This window comes from Hypanus sabinus, chromosome 10, assembly GCF_030144855.1.
Source record: "Hypanus sabinus isolate sHypSab1 chromosome 10, sHypSab1.hap1, whole genome shotgun sequence".
Taxonomy (NCBI): Eukaryota; Metazoa; Chordata; class Chondrichthyes; order Myliobatiformes; family Dasyatidae; genus Hypanus; species Hypanus sabinus.
Window position 1 is genome coordinate 67,055,136 of NC_082715.1, and position 21,755 is coordinate 67,076,890.

At 39.7% G+C, this 21,755-nt stretch overlaps 1 protein-coding gene across 1 annotated transcript; it reads left to right on the top strand.

Moving 5' to 3' along the window:
• Window positions 1–441: 441 nt before the first annotated feature.
• On the top strand, window positions 442–15,732 carry alkal2b (ALK and LTK ligand 2b). The gene is made up of 6 exons (XM_059981263.1): window positions 442–785; window positions 1,181–1,481; window positions 2,914–2,970; window positions 3,054–3,134; window positions 4,956–5,023; window positions 14,989–15,732. Exons 2-5 carry the CDS (start codon window positions 1,223–1,225, stop codon window positions 5,018–5,020), a joined length of 462 nt encoding a protein of 153 aa, XP_059837246.1. The 5' UTR covers window positions 442–785; window positions 1,181–1,222; the 3' UTR covers window positions 5,021–5,023; window positions 14,989–15,732.
• Window positions 15,733–21,755: the final 6,023 nt, after the last annotated feature.

Below are 21,755 nucleotides of genomic sequence, written 5' to 3' on the forward strand. Positions count from 1 at the left end.
CTTCGGGGATTTTTAATCAGGTCAAAATGAACTTACCTTTAAGAAGCTCTGTGGACAGTGAAGGAATTGCACTGCAATATATAGTGATGTGCAAATGTGAACACTTCCCGCCGTCTTTAACTGTTTTCCTTATAACAGCGTTTCCAATAATTTGCCACGTCGGAAATTAAGCACAAAGTTAAATAGGTCTATCAGAAATCGCTTCCTGGTGACCATCAAATAAACTGCAAAGGCCAGGAATATGTCGCCAGTTACGGGTTTTCATGTTTCAGAGAAGGAAAATGAGAGAGAAAAAAAAGTTCCTGGTATCCACGCAGCCCTGTCTCATCATCAGTGCCGGCCTCATCATCATCCCGGCTGACGAAAATAATGCAATTCTAGGAGTGTCTGATCGGGAAGGATGAATTTTTCAAACAATGTTAACACGTTTCCAATTAAAGACACGCCGGGGTAATCCGGTGGGACCGATTACGTCTGCAAATACTCAGTAAAAGGCTGGGAACAATCTAACGAAAGTTACTGAACGAAAGGTTGCCAAGTGGACTTTTATTGTTTACCACCCACCCACCTCAAGTCGATAACATTATATTGAACTACCACATGCATCATTTACTATATAAGGGCCTGCGCTTGGAGGCACCTCTGAAATAGTGTAGTTTATGGAATAAAGTGCACACCGAGAAGGATTATATATTTTTTGAGCAACTGTCCATTTTTTCCCGAACGGTGACAGGGAAAAAGACACAAGTTGCAAGGCGAGAGCAACCAGGATCCATTGTTTAAAGGTACGAATTTTTTTTCTTGAATAGACATCCACTTAAAATGGGCATTTTGAAATTATTTGACTACAGTTAGGCAAAACGGAGAAAGCTTAATGCTATTTGTCTGATCGTGTTAGCTATCTCTTGTAAAATAACATCAGCGACCATTTATCAAATGTGTATCCTTTTTTAAAAGTTTAGTCGGATATACTCAACAAAATGCTCATTAGTGAATAATCGGCCGAGCTTTGATATGTATTTTATGTAGTATCAGAAAGTTTATTTTCCATTCCCGGAAAACCAATAAAGTGTTTACTGCAAACGAAAGTGATGCATGATTATGGGTGGGTTGGCATAACCTTGAGGTTATCTAACCAAAGCTGTTAAAGATCACCATGTCGGTTTCTTTGCTCTTTCAGTGTTACCGGTCGAGGTTTGGAGGCTGTGATCTTTCATCAGAAATGAGCGGGCTGCGATTGCCGTTATTCTTTGGACTTATGTTTTTGATAGTCAGAGCTGGACATTGCAAAGAGAGGACAAATCTCATGAAGTTGCGGGACGACAAAACTCTCTTTAACTTGATACTGGAAATCATAAATCAGTTACAGAAACACCGCGAGGAGGAAGCCAATGATGTTATGTATCTCCCACATCAAGTCGACCATATATTTGATCCCCAGGAGTTACCTGACTATGATTTAACTCAAAAGGAGAAAGTTGGTAAGTGTCTCGGATTTATTGATTTACGTTATTTCTTGGGTATTTATCAATCTATGCATTGAAAGTGTGAACCGTACTAATATTGATATGTGTATTAGATATTTTTTTCAAAAAGGTGTGAATTGACGATTCTATGGGGGGCGGATTATTTTCGATTTGGGTACAGTTAGGTAACACTGCCGCGCTCCCGTGAGAACGCGAGTGGTCAGTAAGTCAGCCTGTACATTTAACCGTCGCGAAGTGATGCCGACAGGAGGGTGGTTTCACACCGAAAGCCGGAGGTAAACGAATTCGGAGGAGAGAAGCGAAATCAAAATGATAAATCAGCACAATGGCAGCTCCGCGCATTTTATGAATGGTCTGACCAGGGTGACTTGGGGACAGAAGTCCCGGGGTTTTCAGGCAACTGGGAAACCCGCCTGCCTTTGTTTCTCTTGTAAACACCGCAGCGCTACTGTTGCTTTTCAGACCGCCGACGAGATGAGGTGCATTTTACGTTTATCAAGCAACAAGCGAGAATTGTTTTCCCGTACAGTATTGCTTTATTTTATCCGATTGGAAGCGAGAGGAGACAGATGAAAGATTAGAGCAGTTTTATGTAAGGCAATTGTATAGAGTGTGCCGTTGTATGCCAGGCTGATGCTGGTTTGGATGGCTTTACTTGGGAGCAATTGAATAGGCTGGGCTTGCTTTCCCTTGAGCGAAGCTGGCTGAGAAACTGTTAGAAGTATATAAACTATAAGAGATTTAAATAGGTTTAATGTAGTATTTTTCTTTGCGGTAGGGATATTAGAAACATGGGTTTAAGTTAAGATGAAGGATTTTTAAAGGGGATTTGAGGGAAATGCTTTTTTACACAGAGCAGTTGATAACTAGAACTCATTGCCAGAAGCGTAGGGGGAATCAATTATTACATTTCAAAAACATTTATAGAAACACGCATAGACAAGCCACAGAAAGATACTGACCTTCGTGAACAAATGGGATTAGTGCAAATGGGCAAAAGCGTTGGCGATGTGGTGGCCGGAGAGTTTGTTTCAGCCTGTATGACGAGCAAAATTTGAAGTTACTCTCGATCGCGATTGAGGCGCTGCACTTTATTTAAAGCTTTTAGAATCCGCTGTTCTCCGACCTGACATCGGAACAAGGGGAAAGCTCTGTCGTTCGCTGTTTTGCCCTCCAGTGGAGAATATTTTCCACTCTGAGCTAATTCTTGGAATAGCGAATAGCTGGGAGTCGATGTTTTTACGAATATAGCTATTTTAAGAACAAACCTGAAAATATCCCTTCAGTACACGCCTACATCGATCCCAATGTAAAATCGATAAAAACTCTCCAGCCCCGAATTATTACAAGATCTAGTTGGTTCCGTTACTGCGAGTAGATGCCTTCATGAAGAACGTGCGCAATATAATGTATCATTTTCCTACAGAAATAGTACCCAGAGATCTCAGGAGGATGAAGGACAAGTTACTAAAACACTTAACAGGTAAGGGTCATTTCAATGTTGTTCCATGATCTTCAACATTCTAACTATCAGCTGATTCTAATCGACTGCTAATATTGTTTCAGGACCTCTTTACTTCAGCCCCAAGTGCAACAAACACTTCCGCCGTTTGTACCACAATACCAGGGATTGCAACATACCATCGTGTAAGTGCTTCTGCGTTGCCGTCAAATCAGCAAGAACTAACGTCTTAACGTGAACGATCGCTTTAGATTGATATGTAAATTTGTTCCTGCTCTTTTCAAAATGCTTTGAACTTGTGGGCACCGAGGATACTGCAAATTTGAAAAGATATTTCAGGTTCACAGTCTTTTGCTCGGGATTCTTGATGCACCCATTGCTTGTTATTGGGGTAATTGGACCCAGGCTGCCTGATCTTTAATTTTATATAGTAGTGACATTTCTGAAAGGACCTTCTGTATAATTAGGTGGAGGGGAGGGCTTGGAGAATCTATAATTGGCATTTGCTCCCCGGATCATGTCCCATTCAAGCACGTACCCACAATAGGATGATGGCTAAATAATTTGAAAAGGTTAAAGTCCCATTCTTATTGACATTTAGTAGTATCAACTTCTACATGAATATATAGTTTCTGGAAGTTAATATAGCTCCAATTAAGCCAAATCTAACTTTAGATATCATTATTTTAAACCGTTCTGGTATAATGGGTTCTGAAAGAACCGCAGACACTTCCAGAATGGGAGCTCAGTTGGAGGGGTTCGGCAATTAAGGAAAACCGAATAGAATTTCACAAGCCATTGCTTCATTGACACCATTTGAGTGAAACTGTGGTTTGGATGGCTGCATGTTTTTGATATGTAAGAAAAAAACTGGAGCTCCCGAGGAAAAAAAAACACATGGTCCGGGGGGGGGGGGGGGGGGGGGGGGGGGGAGAAAGTGCAAACTTCACTCAGAAGTCACAGGAAGTCAGGATTTAAGTCAGCCTGCCAGAGCTGAAAGGTGGCAACTGTTTTAGCCCAGACATTATGACTCCTTGAAATACTTTTATTGAAATTATTTATCATTGGAGTATAGAAAATATCAAGAGGACAAGAACATAAAGGCAGGATGTGATGCTCATGCTTTATAAGACATTGGTCAGACAGCACTTCAGTATTGTGAAACAATGTGCTGGCACTGGAGATAATGCAGAGGAGGTTCACGAGAATGCTTCCTGGAATGAAAGGGTTAAAGCAGAAAGACCATTTGATGGCTCTGTGTCTGTACTCACTGGATGGGGGGGGGGGATTTCATTGAAACTTATCAAATATTAAAAAGTCTAGACAGACTGAATGTGAAGAGCATGTTTCCAACAGTGGGGGAGTCTAGGACCAGATGGTACTGCCTCAGAATAGAGGATGGACACTTTAGAACAGAGGTGAGGAGGAATTGTCTTAGATAGAGAATGGTGAATCTGTGGAATTTATTGCCATGTGCATCTGTGGAAGCCAAGTTATTGGGTATATTTAAACCAAAGACTGATAGATTCTTGATTAGTAAGGGTGCATAGGTTACAGGGAGAAGGCAGAGAATGGGGTTGAGAGGGTTAATAAATCAACCCTGATGGAATGGTGAAGCAGACTTGATGGTCTGAATGGCCTAATTCTGCTCCTTTGTCATATGGTCTTAAAATGAATGCCCATAAATAGCACAGCCAGTGAGAAACTTAGAAGAATACAGCAGAACAACAGGCCTTTAGGCCCACCAAATGAAAGTCGTCCCACTTGCCTGGATGTGGTCCAGTAGAAACAGGCATTTGTATTTATTTGATCAGAATGATAATGATATGATCAGTGAGTCACCAGACAGACTGAAGGGAAATGGACCAGATAACTGAAAGAAGAAACCATGCTTCTCAAGCTGTTTCTAAAGAAGATGCAAATGGCAGGGGCAATCTTCTTGGAAGTGTGTGAATGTAATTTATTACCTGTGTTTGTTAGCGTATGATGACATTTTCTTCCCACAGATTTTGCAAGATGTGCCAGGCTTCTCACTAGATTGGCGGCCAGCCCGTTGTGTGCAAAAGGATAAATGGTGAGTGTTATGTAGCTGAAAAGAGAGTCCAGTACAAAGTTTCTGTGACGATTCAGTGGGTGAGAGATCAGGTTGACAGACTGAGGCACACCTGTGGGAAGAACAGTTTGTTTAGTTGATACATCTTGCATCATGTCTCCACCACATGCTTATTGCACAGGGAGGTCATTCGCTTAACGTGCTAAATGCTGCCCTCAGATCAATCACCCACTCCACATGTAAAACTTCAGTGCTGCTTTCAGTTCAGTCAATCTCTTTCATTCAGTGAATGTGTAAATAACCTATCTCTCATCCAGCATAATCAACATTTGAAGTCAAAGTCAAGTACTTCATTTTTAATTTTTTTTCCAAAGATCCATAAGTAGTCAAACAAGTATTTCTGTGCTTAGGCAGAAGTTTACAATTTCATCCTGATTAAATTACAAATGCCTCTACATTGCATTGAATAATTACTCAAATGCAAACGGGTAGAGCTTTCCATGGCCTTTGCCATCATAATGTTTCCTGGGTTTGACAAGGCCACACTAATTACCAAGGCTACAATTCAATAATAAATTGATAATGATTGCATCATTTGTTGCACTCATCATGGCACACAGCTTTATAATCAATTGTTCATCCCACGCACTTTGTAAGTAGAAAATCTAGCCTTGAATATCTACAATGGATTTTGAAAAATACTTCTAACTCAGAGATCAAAGGGAGGCACAATTCCATTGAGTATTCAGGTACGCAAGATAGAAAATTTCAAAAGAGAAACATTAAGCGTCATCCCGTTTATAAAAAATGATGCTATATTTTTGCGTCTCCTCTAACTTTATATAACTGACTTCTATTGTGGAAAACCAACAAGTGCCTGTAAAGTACTATAGATAACATCAACCTCAAAATAAAATTAGAAGACACAGGAGGATAGTGTGAAAGAAGATTTTATAAATAAAACAGGACTATTTTGGCTATGGTATGTGTGCCTTTAAAAAGAGTACCAGCCTTTTCCCAACACTGCATTCTAGCAGGTGTATCGTATTGAGAATGACAGTTTTTGCCTTAGTAATCCCTGCAGTGAGAATAAACCTTATGGTTCTTTCGGTGGGATAAAACACCTCTTTCAGATCTTTAATTTTTCTATTAATTATTTTACATTTATGTCCACCATCCCAGTACCCATTTTTACAGTTTTGCTGAGGAAAGTAAGTCCTCCTCATATCCTTATAATTTAATACAGTTCACCTTAAATAACAATCAGACTTACCTTTTCATTGAAAACAAGCCCAGCCTGTATAGTCTTTCCTTATGACTACAAATTTCCAAGGCTGACAAAATACTGGTAAATCTGCTGTGCAGCCTCACCAGTACAATCACATCATTCTTACAATGCAGTGCCCGGGACTGCTTGTACTATTACTCTCAGGTTCAATGAGTGTTATAAGAGTTCTCTCTCTTTCATTTCATGCTTTACATACAAACAGAAGCATCCTATAATTCTTTTAAACCACCTTGTGGATCTTTTTGTGTTCTGCTTAAAAATCTGAGGAAAGATCCCTCTGTACCTCCACACCACTCAAATTTAAGATATTTTTGTTAGCTTTCTGCAGCTTTCAAAGTTGGGCTCTGACAGATTTTTGCATTGTCGTTAGCCTTGGGTGAGGTACCAGAAGAATGCAGGGTAGCTAATGTTGTCTTGTTGTTCAAATACTACAGAAGGGATAGCCTGGAAAATACAAGCCAGTGAGCCTTGCTTTAATGATAGGGAAGATTTTTTGGAGAAGATACCAATGGACAGGAATTATGCTTAATTGGAAAAGCAGGAACTGATAAGGAGTCCGGGTGTTTTTGTGCAGAGGAGACCATGCTCACAGATCTGAGTTTTTTGAGGAGGTACCCAAGATAACTGATGACTGCAGAGTGGAAGACATGGACTACCAGTATTCAGCACAGGTTTGGATAAGGTTCAGCATCACAGGTTATTTGTGTAGGTTAAGCCATAAGGGATCCAAAGCATATTGGGGAACTGAGTCCAAGATTCACTGTGTGATATGAAGCAGAGGATAATGATGAAAGAGGGTTTTTCTGACTGGAAATCTGTAACAAGTGGTGTATCACAGCAATCAGTGCGTTGTTGCTTGAAAATACATATACATGACTTGGTTAAGAATATGTGATACAATTTGCAGACAAGAAGAAAATTAATGGAATTGTATGTTGCAAATGTGGTTTTCTGAGGATACAGCAGCACATAAATCAGTGGAAGAATGAGGTAGCAAATGGAATTTAATCCATCGTTTCCACAGATGCTGCCCAACCTGCTGAGTTCCTCCAGCGTGTTGTACGTGTGGAATTTAATCCAGACAATGTAATGCAATTTGGAAGATCAAACTCCAATGGGCCACAGTAAATGGCAAGGAGTGCTGATGTACAGAGGGGCTTCTGAGTGCAAGTCCCTGAAAGAAGTGAACAGTTGAATAGGCAAGTGAAAAAGGCATTTAGTATACTTGTATACCATTAAGAAAATTATTAGAGTATTTCCTAGAGTTCTGATTGCAACATTACAGAAATTATGCTTTAGCAATTGGGGTAAACTTATGGAAGTGTATAAATTATGAAGGGCAGAGATAAGACAGGTAGTCTTTTCCCTAGGGTAGGCGAATCTAAAATCAAAGAGTTCAGGTTTATGGTGAGAAGGAAGGGATTTGAAGTTGATCAGAGGAGTAAGTTTTTGACACATTGTTAATTGTCGAGAATGGCTGCAGCACAGTGGCAGAGACAGATACAGTTACAATGTTCAGAAGACATTTGAACAGGTGCTTAGATGGGAAAGATGTAGAACATTGAGGCTAGGGAAGGTAAATGGGATTAATGTAGATATGTGTCATGGTCAGCTTGAACGAAGTGGACTGCTAAGGTATGTTTCAGTGGCGCATGATCTGGCAATTTTATAATTCTGTCCAAATTCAGACTTCCCTGGATTAATTCCTATTTGCAACATTTCTGAATACCTGACGAGATGATCTATATCTTCCTGCAGGCTAAAGCATTCCTCCTGTCAACGATATGGAAAAATATACATCACTTACAAACTTCCTTACCATGCACATGAAACTTGTGAAATCCAGGGGACTGTGTACGGACCCCAAGGATTATAGGCTTCCAGCTATGAAACCCACACATCTAGTAACTATTAGCCTTTGCTTCCTGCTAGTGAATCAATTTCAGATCCAATTTGCCATAGATCACACTTAATTTACTTTTTGACTTGATCCCATGTGGGGTATTGTCAAAAGCACTGCTAATATTAATGCAGACTAGATCAAATGCAATAGCTTCATCAGCACCACAAAGACAGTAACAAATTATTTATTAAGTATTTATGTTTGTCCAGTTTAATTCCTGAACGTTAAATCCATGGATGCCCTCCATTTGTGGCACTAAATGTATATGAAGTCCGAAAGATGGTATCTATGAATTTTAGCAATTCTGACTACTCCAAACACATGGGATGTTTGCTTCAGATACACAATCAATGAAATTGGCATTGAGTATGACGAGAATGTTGAACAGGTAAAACTTCCCAATTTTAAGAAAGCCTCGACAGGCTGAGCTTGTTTTTGTTGGAGTGGAGGAGTTATCCAAAATTGTGAGGGACACAGATATGGTGGATATTGAAGTTTTGCCTTATAAAAAATACAGCTAAAACCTGAAAGCACAGGATTATGGTGAGGAATAAAAGCGATAGAGGGAATGCAAGAAGTTTATTCAGCAGGGGATGGTGGCATTTGTGTCATAGAGTCATAGACCACTACAGCACAGAAACAGACTCTTTGGCCCATCTAGTCCATGGCAAACTATTAATCTGTCTAGTCCCATCGACCTGCACTTAGACTGAAGCTCTCCATACCCCTCCCATCCATGTATCTATCCAAGTTTCTCTTTAATAATGAAATTGAATTAGCATCCACCAATTCTCACCACCCTGTGAGTGAAGAAATTCTCCCTCATCTTTCCCTTAAACATTTAACCTATCACCCATAACCTATGACATTTAGTTCTAGTCTCACCAAACTCCAGTGGAAAAAGCCTATGCTTTTACCCTATCTATACTCATAATTTTGTATGCCTCTATCAAATCTTCCCCTCATTTTTCTATGCTCTACAAAGTCCTAACCTTTTCAAACTTTCTTATAAATTCAGGTCCTCAAGTCCTGGCAGCATCCTTGTAAATTTTCTTTGCATTCTTTCAACCTTTCTGACATTTTTCCATCTACTACCAGTGTCAGGCTTCTTCTGCAAAGCTAATATCTAATTTACTTTACTACCTCATTTTGAATGTCAATTAATTGAACCCTCTGAACCAACCTTGCATGCAGAACCTTGTCGAAGTCCTTGCTGCAATCCAATAGGTAACCTCTGCTGCCATACCTTCAATATTCCTGGTAACTTCCTTGAAAAACTCTATAATATTGGTTAGACATGATGTACCCTGCACAAAGCCATGCTGAATATCCCTAATTAGTCCATCTGTTCAAATACTTAAATCTATGGTCCCTTACCTACTATTGATGTCAAGATCACTGGCCTGTAATTTCCTGGCATATTCTTGGAAATTTTCTTAAGCAACAGAACAACATTAGCTATCCTCAAATCCTCTGTACCTATCCCGAGGTTAAGGATGTTTTAAATGTCTCTGCCAGGACCTCTGCAGTTTCTACACTAGCCTCCCACAAGGTCCGAGTGAACACCTTGTCAGGCCCAAGGGATTTATCCACTCTAATTTTCCTCATGACAGCAAATACCTCCTCCTCTGTAACCTGTATACGGTCCATAATCTCACTGTTGCTTTGCCTCACTTCCTATAGACACTGTGCCCATCTCCTGAGTAAACACAGATGCAAAAAATCCATTTAAGATCTCTCCCATTTATTTCAGCTCCATGTAGTGATGGACACTCTAATCAAAGGACCAATGTTGTCCTTTACTAATCTTTTGCTCTTACTACATCTGTAGAAACCCTTGGGGTTCTGCTTCAACTTGTCTGGTAGAGCAACCTCATGCACACATTTAGCCATCCTGATTTCCTTCTTAACTGTTCCCTTGCATTTCTTATACTCAAATACCTCATTTGCTCCTTCCTGCCTATACCTGTGAAGCGCCTCCTTTTTTTCCTTCTTCTCAACACAGGGCTTTAATACCTCTCAGAAACCAAGATTCCCTAAATCTGTTATCCTTGCCTTTTATTCTGAGAGGCATATACAAGCTTTGTACTCTCAAAATTTCACTTTTGAAGGCCTCTAACTTACCAAGTTCATCTTGGCTAAAAAATAGTCTTTCACAATCCACATTTGCCAGATCCTTTCTGATGCCATCAAAATTGCCCTGTCTCCAATTTGGAAACTCAACCCAAGGATTGGTCATATCCTTCTCCACAATTATCTTGAAAGTAATGGTATGATGATCGCTAGATACCAAGTGTTCCCCAACACAAACTTTTGTCACCAGCTCTGTCTCATTCCCTAATTGGAGAGTTAGTATCACATTCTCTGTAATTGGGCTGAATATGTACTAATTAAGGAAACTTTCTTGAGCACAGTTGACAAACTCTTTCCCATCCATCCTTTGTACAGCGTGCAAGTCACAGCCAGTACGTGGAAGGTTAAAAATCGCCTACTATCACAAATTTCTGTTTCTTGCAACAGAGTGTGATCTCTCTACAAATTTTCTCCCCTAATTCCCGCAGACTGTCGAGTGGTCTATAGTATAATGGCATTGTTTATTTTTATTTAGAGATACAGCATTCAATAGGCCCTTCTGGCCTTCAAGCTGCACCAACCAACAACTCCCGATAACCCCAATTTAAAACTAACCTAATCACAGGACAACTTACAATGACCAGTTGACCAATCCAGTACATCTTTGGACTGTGAGAGGAAACTGGACAACCAGGAGAAAATCTACACATTCCATGAGGAAGATAAAGAGACTCCCTACAGAGGATGCTGAGACTGAACTCCAAACACTGATACCCTAAGCTATAATAGCGTCATGCTAACCACTTTGCCACTGTGGTGCCCAAACATGATCATCCTTTCTTATTCCTCAGTACCACCCATACAGCCTCAGTAGACAAGCTCTCAAGTCTGTCCTGTCTGTGCTGCCATGACATTTTCCATGACTAGTAATGCTACCGTTCTCTGTTTAATCCCACCCACTCTTCTCACATCTAAAACAATGGAATCCTGGAATATTGAGCTGCCAATCCCGACCCTCCTGCAACCGAACCTCACAATACACTCCACTATCTGCTCTAGTGCTCTAGCTCCCATGACGCTGTGACTCTAAATCACTGCATGCAGCACTAGCAAACCTTCCTGCAAGTACATTAGTCCTCCTTCAGTTCTGGTCAAAACCATCCCTTTTGTACAAGATCTACCTTCACTGGAAGACAGCCCAATGATCTAAGAACCTGAAGCTCTGCCTCCAGCACCATTTCCTTAGCCACATGTTAAACTGCTTGATATTCCAAATTCACACTTCCCCAGCTTGAGGCATATGTGGCAATCCTAAGATCACAAGCTTGGAGATCCTGCCACTTAACTTAGCATTTAACTCCCTGAACTCACTTTACAGGATCTCATCACCCTTCCTTCCTATGTCATCAGTACTGATTTGGACCACAACCTCGTGAGCCCCCTTTCCACTCAAGAGTGATGTGGAGCTGATCTGACATATCTCTGAACCTGACACCTGGGAGGCAAAATACCAACAGAAATTTTGATCTCATCCACAGACCCGCCTCTCTGCTCCCTAACCAACAAATCCCCTGTTACTACAGCTCACCTCTTCTTCCCCTTCCTTTTGAGCCACAGAGCCAGGACCTGACTGCTGTGGTTTTCCTTTGCAAGTACATCCCTGCCCCCCCAAACAGTATCCAAAGTGGTATGCATGTGATTGAGGGGAGCATCCATGGGGGTTCTCTGCACTGCTGCCTATGCCCTTTGTCCCCTCCTGACAGACCTGGGTTCTAACTACCTCCCTGAAAGTCCAGGTGATCAACCTGTCAGCCTGCTGAATGATCTGGAGTTCATCCAGCTCTAGTTCCTGTTCCTTAAATCTGTCTGCAAAAAGCTGCTGCTGGATATAATTCTTGCAGGTGTAGTCATGAGAGACACTCAAGATCACCATGCCTTCCTATATTCAGCAAGAGGAGCATTCCACTATCCTGACTGACATCCCCACTGCTCTAACTGTGCAATAAAAAAGAAAGATAAAATAAATCATAAAAAAACTTTATCTACAACCATTGCCCTAATGAGCCAAAGCCTGAACTCCCCACTCCAACATTGGCTCACACACACAATAGCCGCTCCACATAAACTTGACTTTTTATTGGCTGTTGGTAGGTGACCAATAATGCACAATCCAAAGTCTCCTTGGCAACTATGGCACACAGAACGTCGTCATTCTGGTAAAAACGTCTGAGATGACGAAGGGAGGCACTCCCCTAACATGAATTGCCAAAGCATAGAAGTCAATGAAGCAACAGTTGTTAAATGGGATTGGAAAAGATGGGCATTTGCTATTCAGCATGGACATATGAATCAATGACCCACACAGAATTATGGAGGAACTTCACAGGTCAGACAGCATCTATATGTTTCTGTGCTGTATAATGCCATGACTCTGAAATCCTTTCTACGGTGAGGAATTTATTAAAGATTGATATCAGTCTTTAAACTGGAAAGTTTATAAGAGTAAATAAAATACATGACATACACATTTTTTTTCAAATGATAATGGTTAACTTAATGAGTTTTCTAATTTATTGTGGATATTTTTCCTGTACCATCTCCTTCAGCAAGGAGGCTACATTGGATATAATAATGTTTTTATTAGTAGTTACATTGCAATGAAAAGGACAATTCATTTGTAGCAAACAGAACTTTTTATTTGAGATGTAATATTTCTGCTGTACTTAAATTCACACAAATATTTGGGGGGGGGTGCGGAAATTGTACATCAGCAATTGGGAACTCGGTCAGATACAGTAATGAACTCACGATTTTTTTAAACTATAATGGACTGGAATAATTTATCAAACTTTTGTGGCGTAAGTGAACTTTATGGATTGGAATGTGCAGTGAAACAAATTTCTGGACTGTGGGGAAACTTACAATGGAGTCCATAGCAACAGCAGAGGTCTGAACAAATGGCAGGGAATCTCTTATTCCAATCTATTTATGAAAATACACTTTGACATTTCAAAAATTAAAATGAATTGCCCTCCATATGTTTAAGTAAATAGTAAAATATATCAGAATTTGGTATCCATTTTCACAGTTTAAGTCACATTAAGAAAGACTTTTCCATAAGAGCTAAAAGATAAAATTATGCCAAAAGCCCAATCAGGGTTTTCAATACTCCCTGGTTAAACATAACCAGAGATTTTAGCTTCCCAAATATTGATTGGCATCTCCCTAGAGCGAAGGGTTTAGATGGGGTGGAGTTTGTTAGTTGTGTTCAGGAAGGTTTCCTGACACAATATGTAGATAAGCCTACAAGAGAAGAGGCTGTTCTTGATCTGGTATTGGGAAATGAACCTGGTCAGATGTCAGGTCTCTCAGTGGGAGAGCATTTTGGAGATAGTGATCATGATTCTATCTCCTTTACCATTGCATTGGAGATGGATACGAACAGAAAAGTTAGGAGAGCACTTAATTGGAATAAGGGGAAATGTGAAGCTATCAGGCAGGAACTTGTAAGCATAAATTGGGAACATATGTTCTCAGGGAAATGTATGGCAGAAATTTGGCAAATGTTCAGAGGATATTTGCATGGCATTCTGCATAAGTACATTCCAATGACACGGAAAGGATGGTAGGGTACAGGAACTGTAGTGTACAAAAGCTGTTGAAAATTTAGTCAAGAAGAAAAGAAAAGCTTATGAAAGGTTCAAAAAACTAGGTAATGATAGAGGTCTAGAAGATTATAAGGCTAGCAGGAAAGAGCTTAAGGATGAAATTAGGAGAGCCAGAAGGGGCCACGATAAGGCCTTTGCAGACAGGATTAAAGAAAACCCCAATGCATTCTACAAGTTTGTGAAGAGCAAGAGGATAAGATGTGAGAGAATAGGAGCAATCAAGTGTGACAGTGGAAAAGTGTGTATGGAACCAGAGATAGCTGAGGTACTTAATGAATACTTTGCTCACTATCAGAGGGATCTTGGGGTCCGAGTCCATAGGACACTCAAAGCTGCTGTGCAGGTTGACTCTATGGTTAATACATATATGGTACATTTGCCTTCATCAACCGTGGGATTGAGTTAAGAGCCAAAAGGTAGTGTTAGGGCTATATAGGACCCTGGTCAGACCCCACTTGGAGTACTGTGCTCAGTTCTGGTCGCCTCACTTTAGGAAGGATTATGGAAACCATAGAAATGGTGCAGAGGAGATTTACAAGGATGTTGCCTGGACTGAGGTGAATGTCTTACGAGAATACATTTAGTGAACTTGGCCTTGCAACAATGGAGGATGAGGGGTGACCTGATAGGGGTGTATAAGATGATGAGAGGCTTTGATCATGTGGATAGTCTGAGGCTTTTTCCCAGGGCTGAAATGGCTACCATGAGAAGGCACAGTTTTAAGGCCTTTGAAAGCTGGTACAGAGGAGTTGGTCTGGGGTAAGTTTTTTGTGCAGAGAGTGGTGAGTGTGTAGAATGGGTTGCTGGTAATGGTGGTAGAGGCAGATATGATAGCGTCTTTTAAGAGACTCCTGGATAGGTACATGGAGCTTAGAAAAATAGAGGACTGCGGATAACCCTTGGTAAATTCTAAAGTACCTGTTTGGCACAGCATTGTGGGCCAAAAGGCCTGTATTGTGCTATAGTTTTTATGTCTCTATGCCTTTATGCTCAATTTTAAAGCAACTACTTTCTTAAATCCTTTGAGTATAATATGCATAATTTTGTTTTATAGGTGACAATAATAAATTCAAATATCCCCAGAGCCAAGAAAAGTGCCTTGGAAAACAACAGGGAAAAATAGATCTGAATACCTTTATAACATATTCCATTGTGAACAAAGATTTATTTTTGCAAACTGATTACTTCCATAAACTCCTCAATGTGCATTTTGTATGTTGTTAACATTGTTTCTGTAATTCTGTACATTCATATAAATAATTTCCAATGTTACAAAAGCTTAATGTTTAAGAAAATAATATCATTTCAGTGTTTTGCTGCCAAAACTGCACATATGCATTCTTGTTCTATAAGTAATATTTGGAACATTATTTTGTATTAAACATTGAGACACTGAGATACTGTTCAAGACAAAGCTAATGTATCCTAAATTTACTGTAGGATTTTCCATGCTGAAGAGTGCTGGCTATCTCTACATTGTTATATATAATGCTAATGCATTTAAATCCATTTGCCTCATCGTAAATACAGTAAAATGTTACTATGGGAATGATTAGGATCCCTGTGTGTTCAAAGAGTTAAATTATGATTTGCATGACATTTTTCTTGCCATTCTCTTTCCAAATTTTAATATTTTAAACCAACACAGTCAGGCTTGTACTGTGTTTAAGATTTGCATTCTCTGAACTAAAGAAAAAGAGGTTGTCAGCAATTATCTTTTGTCTAACGGTGGAGTGTCATTTATACAGAAATATACAAGCTAATGTCATGAGTCACTGTACATTAAGATTTATAAACATTCCAGCTAACATGTGCAATATGTAATGTATATATTGTAAAGACTTGAATATATATCAGTTATAAAATAAAGTGTTTGGTATTTGACACAGTCTGGCCTGAGTGCCTTTTGTATACATTCCTGGGTCATTACAAAATGGTTTCAGGCCATGATTCACTTTCGGAGACATCTGTTTTTTTAAACTTCAAGCAGACCTTGGTTTACCTAAACGGATGTACCTTTTATAAACTAATTCAAATAAGTAATCATGCACAATATCAATTAGGAGGCAATATATAATGGAGCCATTATCATTTGTTTAAAGTATGATGCAAGCAGGACTCTAAGAAAGGATAACAATTGGGATCATCTTACGTTGACTATTTTTACTTCTTGTATTTTGATACATTTGTATTTAATAGCCACTTTGAAATTCACATCCCTGTCTACTATCAATTTTTCAATCCATTAAGAGTTCTGAGTACACTATAATTTGCCATCAGATCATCAGATATTTCTCAAAGCTAAAGAATAAATACTCCAGTTACAGCATGAGTGTGTGTTCCAGCATAGTGTGATCTTTTAACACATTTACAACAAAAATATAGTAGAATATTGTTAATTCTAGAGTAGCTATATATATGGCACCGATGATGATCTCACCTTGCACTGTCAGGTTTGGTTCAATTAGTCATAGTTGAATTTCTTAGTCATTTACGTAGTGCTAATTCAAAACAAATCCTCCTTAGGATCTGGTGAGGGTCGCTGGTGAGATTCACTTAATGGGAGCCAAGACCTGGAATGAGAGACTCAAGAGCTTAAAAGATGTAGGTTCAGGACTTCCAAGTTATCAGGATTCCAAAAAACATATTTCCAGTCTCCTTGTTAATAGTTGATTGGTTAGTAAGCTAATTGAATGCAGCCGATAAAAAGAAGCTAAGGTCAAGCAGATTGGGCCTTTTAGAGCACCATGTGGGAAGGGGCCGCAAATATACAAGCTAATGTCACCAGTCACTGTACATAAGATTTATAAACATTCCAGCTAATGTGCAATATGTAATGTATATATTGTAAAGACTTGAATATATATCAGTTCAGTTCAGTTCAGTTTCAATTTATTGTCATTCAGAAATCACAAATGCAATGCAGTTAAAAAATGAGACAACGTTCCTCCAGAATGTTATCACAAAAGTACATGACAAAACAGGCTACACCAGAAAATCCACATAACATTTGGTAATCCCCAAATCCAGAGTCCGGAGAGGCTGCTGCGTATTAATATCGCACTACCATCTTAGCACATTACCCGGAAAGGAGCTTCAAACCCACCAGACAAAACAAGACTACCCAGACACACAGAGTCAAGAGACCAACTCTACCACCCAACAAACCAAAAGCTAAAGCTACAAGACCTACACAAAACCACATAGTTACATATAGGTATAGTTAACATATAGTTACAGCAGTGCAGACCATACCATAATTGATTAAAAAACAGACCATGGGCACAGTAAAAATAGTCCAAAGATGTTAAAAGACCATAAGTTCGAAAGAGAGCACCACACAGTTTCCACAAGTCCTCAGGGTCCCAATGGACTCGTCATCCCACGAAGGCAGCAGAAGGGCATACCCGCCCCCCCCCCATGGACTTCCAAGGTGCCGTCAGACTCAGCCTCGCAGATGCAGCTCACAGTGAAAGCTCCATCAGACCCAGCCTCGCAGACACAGCACACAGTGACCGCAGCAGATTCCAAGTTCGTCGAACCTCCAAGCCTCCGACCATCCCCTCCGGCACAGCCTCTCTGAGCACCATCCTCTGCCGAGCGCACAACACCCCCGCCACCGGCCACTGGCAATGCAACCCCGAGGACTGAGGGCTTGTTCTTCTCAGCAGAAACCCGGACCTCACAGCAGCAACAGCAACGAAGAAGGCCTTCCTGGAGATTTCCCAATGTTCCTCCGTGCTCACACATCTGTTTTTCATCAGATTAGGATTGTGCACGGCACCCCGCTTAACAAATAACAGATATCAACTGTGGAGTGGCCGCTTCAAACTGCGTTGTGCTGCCATCTTGTCCTTAATGTCAATTCTGAGCAGTTATAAAGTGTTTGGCATTTGACTCCGACTGGAATGAGTGCCTTTTGTATACATTCCTGGGTTGTTACTACATGCTTTCAAGCAGATGCAATCTCACTGGCTCTCTCCCCACTTGGCGTTGGACCAGCTGGACAAAAGCAACAACTGCATCAGGTTGCAGTCCTTGCAGGCTTCAATGTTTCAACAGAGGTTTCACTACAAAAATAATAATTCCAATAGCCAGGGGAATCATTTCCTATTATAGACCTTGGAAAGTATGTAATCCTCTGATCACGGTATGTCTGAACAAATTTTGTTCTCAGAAATGTCTACCTTCTGAGTGAACTGAAGGATCTCATCAGTGGCATTACGAGAGTGAGTACTGTTAACGCGTGGCTGTACAGGCTGTAACATTTTTATAAAATCTCATTAAATTTGTAAAGAGCCAAATTTCTTTTTCACCTGTTCCTGATAATACCATGCAACTGAATGCACAACGATAATTTTCTGTGCATGTGATAATGTCTAATTGGGGAGCAGTGTTATCAAAGTAACCCCAAAGTCTAGCACATCAATTGGTCTCCAACAGTAATATTTATCATCAGCTTGATTATCCTGTTTTTCAACTCGTAGTCGAAGTCTTATTGGAAACATAATTGAATTTGTTAAGATGCCAATAGTTTGAAACTAAATTATGTTGTAAGCTATTATTCACACCACGGCATGAATTATTCACAACTGTTTGATTAAGGACAAATAGGAAATCTGGATAGATACAATAGTGTATGGAACTAAAATCTCTAGAAGCTTATTGGACTATTGGACTAGGCTCTCTAAGTTGGACTACTATTAAATAATTCTTTCTAAAATAAAACTCTTGGTATAATGTGACCACATCAGGCAACAACTGTGATGGTATTAGGTTTGCTAACTTCAAAGTTCTAAACTCAAACAAACACCTTAAGCTCAATCTAATATAAATAGTCATAGGTACCCTCACTAAAGGCAGGTTATACTGACATTACCCACTCTTCAAAAATTAGTTCACTTCCCTGTTTATTCTCAAAGGCAAGTCTAGCTGCTAATGAGTATACAAATACTCCACCTATTGATATGATAAATGATAATATTAATCTGTTCTGCAAGCTTCCTTGAATTAAACAATTTAAACAGCATTCAGTTTTGAAACTAGCCCAATTAAATAATCCACTGTCTTACACCACACCGCTTGACCAGTTAGCACTGGTGCTGTGAGTCAGCAAGTCTGTGGCTCCTTTCTCAATGCTTGTTTGCAAAGTTACATTTTCAAATTCAAACTGATTACTGCTTGCCATTTACATGAGAGCTGAAGACAGACTCCCATTTATGACGAGAAGCCAAACAAAGAAGATGAAACTGGAAGTTTAACTTATTCGAAAACAACACTTTGATTTTTGGAAGTGGCAGCTTTTGTGTTCAGAAAGCTGAATTTGGCAGAAGTCAAGGCCACCTTGCTCAGAACAGTGAATATAGTTTGGCAGAGGGCTGGGATGTTGGGAAGTTGTTCCAGTTGGGAAACTGGAAACATTGAGAGGAAGGTAGATGCCGTGACCACTGATAACATGCAAGGGCAAGATAACAAACAAAATGGGATAGACTATTATACAAAGGGACATCTTGTGCAGAAAGTTTAGAATCGGAAGAATTTTTTCAGTGCATCTGGGAGTTTTCTTAAATCAATATGTAGATAATCTTCTTTTGCTTCTTTTCCTTTGACTTTTAATGACATCTGGTAGTCAAACTTAAAGGTGTATTTCTGCCACCAACTGGACTGGAGTGTGCTTTCAGAAAACAGAAAAAAACCTGAACCACTTTGTTTTTCAAATGAAAGCTACATTAATCCAAAAAGGCCCTGTAGATTGTAAATAGTGAAAGAAAATACTGTGAATTAAATTAATGTCACTTTCATAACTTATCAGAGTTTTTAAATGAAAACTATCAACCCCCACAGATTGTAGTGAAGTCTGCATTTGAGTTCTTGCAACCTTATATGCTTCACAGTGTAATAGCATATGTTCATCTGTTTCATAATAATGACAATACCTAAACAACCCAGAATAATGCTTTCCAAAAATTAATAAGGAATAATAAGCATAGTGTTAAGTTTGTTATTGGTAAAAGATGAATTTAGTGTGGGCAAAAAGCAAACACATATTTATTTACAAAATATGGATCCAATCCACATGAGCATAATGACTTCAGATTGCCAACATCACTTCCAGTTCCTGTTGAACCACCCACATTGCATATTGGGAACGAAAGTTCTTTACTATGTATACACATAATAACACATCTTCCCCTTTTAAAGAGAAAACACAAACAATACTATGTCCTAATAAACCTGCAAGAATCAATAATGCTTTCCAACAAAAATATTTACATTACCTTCAATTGTAATGAGCAAATTTCCATATCATATTCACTCATCAACTTTCAATAATTCTCTGAAGCAGTTTTATTATCCTTTTTTGCTCTGCTCTTTGTCTCCACAGATGTATTTCACTTGCTGTATTAATATAAGTGTCCTTCTGAGATCTCTAAATGATAAGTTTATTTTTTACTTCTGCTGGCCTCCTGTGGTGACATGCCACAGCTATGATTTGGAGCTGGTGGGCATAGAACCACACGGTTCCATCCCAGAGGTGTTCCTCAGTCTGTCTGATTCTGGTAGCCATTCTGCACATACCTTTGCATGGACCATGTGCTGGAATCATGATTACAGCTTCACACTTGATCTCCGGGCTTCAGGACTGGTAGGATCTTCACAGCTTTGTCATGATACTGTATTTTGTTTTTCTTCTCCTTTCTCTTTAGCTATTTTGACCTTGTCTGCTCCTTTAGGTGTCAACAGGTTCTCATGCACTGGAAGGTTAGTGCATATGTATCGACCCATTAGCACTTAGGCTGGTGAAAGGCCATTCTGTAGTAGCGCACTTCTGTAAATCATTGGCCTTTTGTATAAGTCCTCTTGTCCATGTTGTGCCTTCTTCATGAGGCCCTTGACTATCTTGGCTGAACTTTCTGCTTGGCCACTAGACCAAAATCCACAATAGTTTGGCAAAGGACATAATATAGCTCCTGCTCCTCATGAGTGTAATGACTTCAGTTCGCCAACATCACTTCTGGTTCTGGCTGAACCACCTGCATAGGACACGGGGAACTGAAATTTTGTTTTATTGTGTACACACATAATAACACACATAATATATCCAATTCTAAGTTATGTCAAAATAGCCCCTTCCATTCTTGTTTTACTGCCTTCTCCCATTAGCCCAATAGTTTTTAATTGAATTTTGGAAGGGTATCTCCACTTACGTCCATTATCGCATGTCTTGCCATAACCCCCTAATTCTTAAACCCATCAACCTCCTAGATTCTGATGTTCTAAGTGAAAGGTCTATATCCACTGTTGAACCTTTAACAGCTTTTTTAGCTTTACAATCAACCCACTTATTCCCCTCAGCACCTCCATGTCAGGGACTCTTAAGAAGAAAACACATAAACCAATACTTCTAATATGAAATAATGTTTGATAAGCTTTCAACAGTAAAACTTACCCACTGCTAGAATGACCTGTTTTAAGACTCACCCCAGTCCAGTCCAGTTTGTGGCCATAATGCACCTTTCAGCTGGTCTGCCAACCACCACCATCAAAAGAAGAAGAAGAAGAAAAAGTACCAGACAGGTAATTTGCAGTAAGAAGGAAGGGCGAAGATAGTAACAGAACTTTGGACAGTGAAGGAAGTGATGAATTTAGTCAAGAAAATTGCGTCAGGTTTAAGAAGCTCACCACAAACAAAGCTATGGAAGTTCATAAAGAACCCAGAAAATAACTCAAAGGAAATTTTTTAAAAAGCAAGAGATTGGGGGGGGGGGGGGGGAGAGGCATCATGCATAGTCATTGGCAAGTAACAATAAAGAAAAGCCC

Excerpts from the sequence above, each read along its gene's own strand:
- alkal2b (XM_059981263.1), top strand. The coding sequence starts at position 1,223 with ATGAGCGGGCTGCGATTGCCGTTATTCTTTGGACTTATGTTTTTGATA. Across the intron at positions 1,482-2,913 it reads AACTCAAAAGGAGAAAGTTG|AAATAGTACCCAGAGATCTC; the intron begins GTAAGTGTCTCG and ends ATTTTCCTACAG. Across the intron at positions 2,971-3,053 it reads GTTACTAAAACACTTAACAG|GACCTCTTTACTTCAGCCCC; the intron begins GTAAGGGTCATT and ends ATATTGTTTCAG.